The 7,887-nt window shown below is 30.2% G+C and overlaps 1 protein-coding gene across 1 annotated transcript; it reads left to right on the forward strand.

Moving 5' to 3' along the window:
- The first annotated feature begins 1,167 nt into the window (after window positions 1-1,167).
- LOC128169803 (uncharacterized) lies at window positions 1,168-1,988 on the forward strand. The gene is made up of 2 exons (XM_052835871.1): window positions 1,168-1,286; window positions 1,377-1,988. The coding sequence occupies exons 1-2, from the start codon at window positions 1,168-1,170 to the stop codon at window positions 1,816-1,818; spliced, it is 561 nt and encodes a 186-aa protein (XP_052691831.1). The 3' UTR covers window positions 1,819-1,988.
- Window positions 1,989-7,887: the final 5,899 nt, after the last annotated feature.

The raw sequence follows: 7,887 nt of genomic DNA on the forward strand, positions 1-7,887 counted from the left end.
GAACCTTAGAGAAGATTCCACGTCAACCACCGGACTAAGTAAAATGTAATTTAGCTCGAACTGGTGTTTTCCAAATGATAATGTAAAACTACGAAACTGTCCGAATGTAAAAAAAAAATAGAAAAACAATTAATATATAGAAGTGAAAAAAACTTTGAATTCCATCCTCATTAAATTAACAATGATGAAAAATAAATGCCCGGCATAAGATGTAAAGAACTGCAATATATATAAGGTGTGAAAAAAAAATGAAAATTATTAGTAACAATTGTATATTTAAAATTTCAAGATAATTCCAGAATGTCCAAAAACTCGAAATAGTAACCTTGTATCTGCATAAAAACAGGGATAACCTCATGTCTAATAAAAAAATCTTATAAATGAAATGAGTATTTATAAAAGATTTAAACGTTTTATAAAATGCAAGCCTAGTGCAGAGGAAATATCACAATTTGATATCAGGAATATAGACAAAAATGCTAAAACAGGATATATTTTAGAGGTAACAATTGAGTATCCAAGTCATTTGCATGATTTGCATAATGATCTCCCATTAGCACCAGAGTCGTTATCTATCAAAATGGAAGATCTCTCTCCTTACTGCCATGAACTGTATAAAAGTCTTCATAAAGGGAAAACTGAGGGGGAAATTTCGAAAAAAAAACTCGTTCCTACACTTCGAACAAAGGAAAAATACGTTGTTCACTATAGAAACTTACAATTCTACCTTCAGCAAGGACTCATTCTGACAAAAATACATCGTGTTATAAGCGTTGAGCAGGAGGCTTGGCTTAAGCCATACATCGAATATAATACTAAAATGAGACAGCAGGCACATAATGACTTTGACATCTCCCTTTATAAATCATACAACAATATCGTTTTCGGGTAAGTGTTTGAGAAAATTATCATGAAAATTTATATGGTTGATAAAAAAAACTAGAGTACCATTGTAATATATGTTGTTTTTTTTTTAATGTCATTTCAGAAAAACCATGGAAAATATAAGAAACAGATTAAATTTTAACCTAGTTCATACAAAAAAAACGCCTTCAAAAGCTGGTTAATAAACCGAGTTTTGAGAGCTTTACTATCTTCAAAAAAGATCTCGTTGAAGTAAAAAACAAAAAGGTCAAACTTTTGCTTAACAAACCCATCTACACAGGGATGAGCATATTAGACCTATCCAAGCTTTTCATGTATGAATTTCATTACGGCTTCATCAAAACACAATATGGTGGGAATGCAAAGTTGCTGATGACAGATACAGATTCCCTGTTTTACAGGTATGTCCTACTAGGACTTATTGGTGCATTTTGTTATTTATTTAGAGCCAATATTGTTTTATACATCTTATTTTATTTCTTGTTTTGTAGGTTTGAAGTTGAAGATATGTATAAAGAGATGAGTAAACATATTGATTTGTTCGATACATCAAACTATCCTAGAGATCATTTTCTGTTTAGTGAAATAAACAAGAAGGTTGTTGGTAAGATGAAAGATGAAACTGCATCTCAGCCAGTAATGGGATTTGTTGGATTACGACCAAAAATGTATTCATTCATTGTTTACAATGAGGAAAAAACCCAAGTGAAAAAAGCAAAGGGAATCACCAAATCTGTTGTTAACAAAGAATTAGCATATCAAAATTACGTGGACTGTTTATTAAACTGTAAATTAGAGAGACATACAATGAACTCTATACGGAGTGAAAATCATAATCTGTTTCTTAAAGCTATCAACAAAATTTCCCTGTCTTCCTTTGACGACAAACGATGGTGGTTGAAGCCTAATGGTATTGAAGGTTATTCATATTGACACTTTAAAATCACTGATAATTAAATTAAAGACTAAACCAAGAAATAAAAATGAAACCTTCAATATTAGGCTCCAACCACCATCGTTTGTCGTAAACTTATACAGTGGAATGGGTGGATTATTCATATGGACACGTTAAATCATTGACAATTAAATTAAAGACTAAACCAAGAAATAAAAATGAAAATTATTTGTATTGTATGTATTTATTAGCATATTAATTGATAAATATAATTAAACATATATATTCATTTAATTTGTTGCTTTGTTTTGTAATTGAAATAAGCATGAAACCCGCAATTATGATATAATATCCGATTAATTTTACAGCAGTTTCGATTGAAATTACACCTATTTCATTAATTAAGAAGAAAAACACATATTCATTTTGATAAATGTAAATCAGGTTTGTTGTACATAATATCCCATTAATTGAAAAAAAGGTAGATGCAACTTGATAAATATAGAAAATATATATGTGTGTAAAATACGGTAATATATGAAAAGAAAACACAAAAATCTTCAGTTAAGATTTAGCGCCATCATTTTCAATCTTCAAAAGCTTGCAACAGTAATATTGATGATTTTGTGTTTTCTTTTTATATATTTTCAATATTGTTTTCCGATTACTGAGACATTATTGAACTATTGGATAGATAAATATACAGAGGTGAAACTTAGTGTCGTGAAGTCATTCTTCAACTTTGAGAATGTCAGCAGTTCAAATATATACATAGTTCTTTAATAAATAAAAAAAATTAAATTTTTCTAATGTGTGTGAAATGGTGTTTTTGTAAATTGATGGTTACACCTCCGATAAAAGAATAATAAGGAAACAAGAACTTAATAACTCTTAAGATCCATCAATACCTGGAACAATTGATGATTGAAAATACTACACACAGTAAGTTATGCAGAAAAAGTTTGTGTTCTTGCCAAATTTAAAACACATTTATGTTTAAACAGTATTAATAGATCTTGACACAATATAACACATGACATTAGATGATAAAAATTATGTAAAGTCACATTTAAATTCACATCTTTAAAAATTTAAATTCCTGGTGTTCATAAAACGCTTGATGTCATTCACGCGAGCCATAATGATCTCAATTTGCCGCTTGTCCGTTTTGATTTCTTCCAACCTTTTATCGATTCTCTCCATAAGCGTAGTTGTTAACAATAAAAGTTTCAACATTTCTTTCTTCACTTGGAATCTTGTTAAAAATAATAAAGAAAATGGTGATGGTAGGGTTGTTCCACTTCACACGTACAAGTTGCGAACGTTCTTGATTAATATATTTTTCTTGATTATACAAATAACTATATCTACATGTATATTTAAAGTTGATGCCTCTTTGTTTAAAAAAAATTCCCCATCGTTGTCATCATCCACGATAGCCACCTTTCGTTTTTAGGAGGAGTAATTCTGAGCTATAGTTTAAAAAAAAAATGGGGAACAATTGTAGAATTTTTTTAACCAATATAATCATCTAGAATTAAAATACATCGCTAGCTGAACAGAATATGTGAAAAGAACACAAGTATCTACCCTTTGTGACAAAAAACCCAAAACTAAACTCGCCATCGGGGGACTTGGTGGCTGCAAGTTTTTCAATACATCTCTCGCCGCCGATAGCTCTTCATTCATGTCTGCTATAGCCATCATAACTTCCTCCGGCAGGGAGGTTGAAGTTCCCCTCACATTGTCTGTCAAAGGAAAATGAACACATTAATACGGTGGAGAAAAAACACTAGACAAGTTTACCGCTCTACAATTTACAAGGGTTTAAAATATTTAAGCAAAAATTATTCGTTGTTAAACAATTCGGCTTAGATAATTTTTTTTCACTTGTGTATAGTTAAATGCTTTGACATTTAATAATTAGTTTTAAAAATTCTTAAAGTCTTTTGTAAATAATTTAAAATTTACGGACAAAAATATAAAATTAAATAAAGGCATAACCTACTTTGGATGTGAAAATAAACTTTCCGATTAAAAAACGACATTTTGATGGAATATTGAGCCTTCCTTATTTTGTAATCATCATTTCTTTCAACGACGAACATAGGCGTTTCAACGTCGTCCTCAAACGACTGAGTAAAGTGGGGTTGCGCAGATTTGTATGCCATAGTGCTGTTTGAGTTGAGTTGTATCCCCAATCAGTTATATATACCCCTCACAAAGTAATAAATTATAATCGAAACAAGTTGAACAGTTCAAATATAGCAAACTATTGTCTTGTAAAGAAGTAAACAACCATCGTCTTGATTTTGGACTCTTGATATTGATTACTCAGCATATGTAAGCAAGTGCCAAACAAATTTCTTGATGTTCGTTACGTTTTCTTCTTTTCTTTCATTAAATATTATGTAAACGTGAACCACTTTCTTTTTTGCAATGTCCTAACCAATGTATATAGTTCATAGGTTAGTGAATCTTTATGTTAATATCAGACTCCCAACTTTTTTATATTTATAAATTACAACTGATATAAATTTGATATCATAGATATTTTTACAAATTCACATTTTAATGTGTACAATAACTTCTTGGGCAATGACTCGTCCTTGTAAACGCAATACTGTTTAAAACTTGTTTTTGACTGAATAATATTGATTTTGATGACTTAGCATATCGAGAAATTTCCTCATTGATTGTGACGTTTATTTGTATTTTTACATTAAATGATGTAATTCAAGCTAATCATAATAATTAAAGCTTATCGCAGTAATTAAAAGATCATGAATTTAGTTCTGTATGTGTGCAATAATAATAATATTCAAACAAAGCATATAAGGTCTAAATAGTGAAAATCAAAATAAATGTTTTTTTTTTAATTTTGAAACAATAGAATCGGGCTCGAAATTCAACACATATCCGTTAATGAAAGAGCGCGATCTTAGCAATGGCTGGTCTGGTCTTTGTCACTCTCGGGTTATCATGGTTATTGTGTTGCTGTACACAAGCACAACCTCCACCCTTGGACGCTATCTGCGACTCCAACGGCCGATGTACATGGCATGGAAGTGGGTGGTATAGGGGCTGTGTGAGCGACATTCCTGTGCTCACATTCAATCAGTTCAACGATGGCGGTCTTTTGGACCTACGATGTAGTGAAGTACAGGTGCTATCAATCGAGAGCAGCACACTCACATGCGCAGATATGAAGGCACATGTCATCACACATACTGCTGTCACCATTTATCTTGGAGAATCGCAAACTGAATGTGTAAGATTAGTTATCAATATCGTTCTGAAATAATGTTGCGGGAGGGGGGGGGGGGGATATAGCATTTCTTTTCTTTGTGGTAACTATAATAAAGACGATAGAGGTTGACTAATCCCGAATAACGATTTTACAGCACATCTCACCACTCTCACCTGAGACATCAAGGACCCCTCATCCGACTTCCGGCCTACTGACCACAGAGAGTAGTAAGAAGGTATTTAATATGAAAAGAACATTTTTGGGGTAACTAATAAATATAGAAACAGTTAGACAAATTTTTTAATAACATTTTTGGAGCATGTCTCTTTTTAAGTGTTTCCCACAATATAAGCATTATTGGATAAAATAGACAATGATCTTGTGAAAGATTTTGGGTGAATTTAAATTTCAAAGCTTTGACTTTCTGTCTAGTTTGCACTTTTCATTGCAGAAAATGCTGATGAAAAATTGACATCCTTCAAAATGACCTCTCCAAGTGCTAAAAGCGAAGAAGTAAGTACATTAATAAAGTAATTAACTGATTTTATTAACTCATTATTTAACTTATGATTTTCCCACATATGAGTGAAGATCTTAAGTAAAAGAAAATTCTCCAATAAGCACACTAGCAATTTTATAGGTGGTGCATCCCACAACGTCTGTGTCAAGTAATCCCAGTGAAGCAGGCAATGTCGAGTTTGATGGAAAAACGCTCACCATTCTCGTTAGTAAGTACATTAATATTATATCATTTGATTTCATTTCAAGGCTTTATTATCATTGTTTGAAATATCATGTTCACATTAATAAGTAAACCATATCAAATCATGCATTCTGTTTTACATATCATATTTCTACTTTATTTCAGTATTTTCATTTATATTCTCATTCATCACTCTGTCAGTAATAACTTTCTGCTGCACACGCGCATTTAATGCAAGAAGGAAAAGACTAAGAAGTCTCAAGATATTAAGCAATAAGATTAGCATGAAAGAACAATTTGCCGAAGCACAAAGAATTCTAGATAGAATCCATGCGATTCATGATGAGGTGGATGAATTATAGATTTTTTTTTCACTTTCAGTCATCTCCCTCATTCTATCCTCCGGAAGTATTGGATGATTAATTTTTTGCAGTGTATATGCCTCCTGCTGGAGAAGGTGTAATCAGAGAAGACTGTCCACCGAACATGATTGTTAAAATTGTTTTTTTTTTTAATCTTTTACAGGTTTGGTCGGGATAATATCTGTTTTGTGTCAACTTCTAGATAAACTTATAAGAACTTTAGAGAATGCTGTTCATTTTTGTAAAGACATTTATCAACATATTAAGCATCTTTGGCTAACAAAAAACAAAATTCAGAAAAGAAAGGTACTTTCAAAACCTCAAATTATTAAAAAACGAGAATTGACACCTAGACAAAGGAGGCCCCCCAAAATGTATGGCTATGACGAATATGTATAATGTTCTATAATTTAATACAATTTTGAATTCTGAATTTGTTTTGATGTAAGGGTTAAGATTTTTTTAAGAGTGTTTGCTTTTCTTTGAATGTTAGATATTATTTCAACTACATTCTGTAAAATTTAATCTTTGTAATACCTCATCATTTAAATGATAATGTAGTGATTTTTGCATTTTCATTATCATTCATTTATTCTAAATATTTTCATCTTGATGGCATGTTTACATGGGTGGATTTTTAATTTTTAGCTCTTCTGAGATTGAGGTTCAAGTGAGCATCATAAACGTTCATATTTTTATCTTCTTGGTCATTCTTTCATTCCTAATGATGCTGCTAGCTGATTATACTTGTGATAATGTTAGCCGAGTGAGCAAAGTGATTCCAGGGCCTCTTGTTTACAAATGTATGTGTGTGATGAGTGGTTAAGCTAATATTTTCCTTAGGTATCTATCTTTAATAAATGTCATAAAAACATGTCAGTAAAGGTTTATTGAAACTCTTTTTTATGATGAAAACTTTATTTGATTCTATTGAGTACAATACAGTCTTATTTTTCCTTGTAGAACTAGTGCAATCTTTTTTGGTTAATTATGAAGGTTAATACATTTACAAAGAACTTCATGGATTATGATTATTTAATGTATAAGAAAAAGTTACTGAGGCAAGAAGGATATCTCAATTTGAGAAATAATTCAAATATATTTAGATTTTGTGTGATGTAATAGGCAATCATTTGATGTACAATTGTAATTGTTGATGTTTTGTTTTTATATATGCATGAGATATGTGCCAACAGGAATTTGGATTTTATATGCAATCATTTGATGTAAATTGATAATTATTTATTACTTTTGATTTTTTATTTTTACATGAGATACATACATGTGCCAAAAAAAGTTTGAACGAACATGATAATAATCATTTGATGTAAATTGTAATTGTTATTGATTATTTATTGTTAATGTTTTGTTTTTTATAAATATACATGAAGTATGTGCCAAAAATAATTTGGATTTTATATACTCTATCATTTGATGTAAATTACTTTTTATTTTTTATTTTACATGTGTCAAAAATGTATGGCCTATCATGATAACAATCATTTGATGTAAATTGTAATTGTTATTGATTATTATATGTTTTTCTTAATATACATAAGATTCATACATGTTCTTGATTTTTTGTTTTTATTATTTTTTTATATACATGATATATGTGTCAAAAAATATTTAGACTTTTTTAAAATGATTTTTGTTGACTTTATTAAACAATAAATATAAATGTCTGTTCTTTTTTTTTTTTTTTTTTTAAATTCCAGTCAATAAATAATTGTTAAATTCGAGTCAGTGCCCTGATGGTATTTACAAATGGAATGAATAAATTAAAATTAAT

This window comes from Crassostrea angulata, unplaced genomic scaffold, assembly GCF_025612915.1.
Source record: "Crassostrea angulata isolate pt1a10 unplaced genomic scaffold, ASM2561291v2 HiC_scaffold_217, whole genome shotgun sequence".
Classification (NCBI taxonomy): Eukaryota; Metazoa; Mollusca; class Bivalvia; order Ostreida; family Ostreidae; genus Magallana; species Magallana angulata.

Bases quoted from the DNA above. Each gene is read 5' to 3' on its own strand.
- LOC128169803 (XM_052835871.1), top strand. From the start codon at position 1,168: ATGAGCATATTAGACCTATCCAAGCTTTTCATGTATGAATTTCATTAC. The intron at 1,287-1,376 runs GTATGTCCTACT...CTTGTTTTGTAG, and splicing joins ACAGATTCCCTGTTTTACAG to GTTTGAAGTTGAAGATATGT.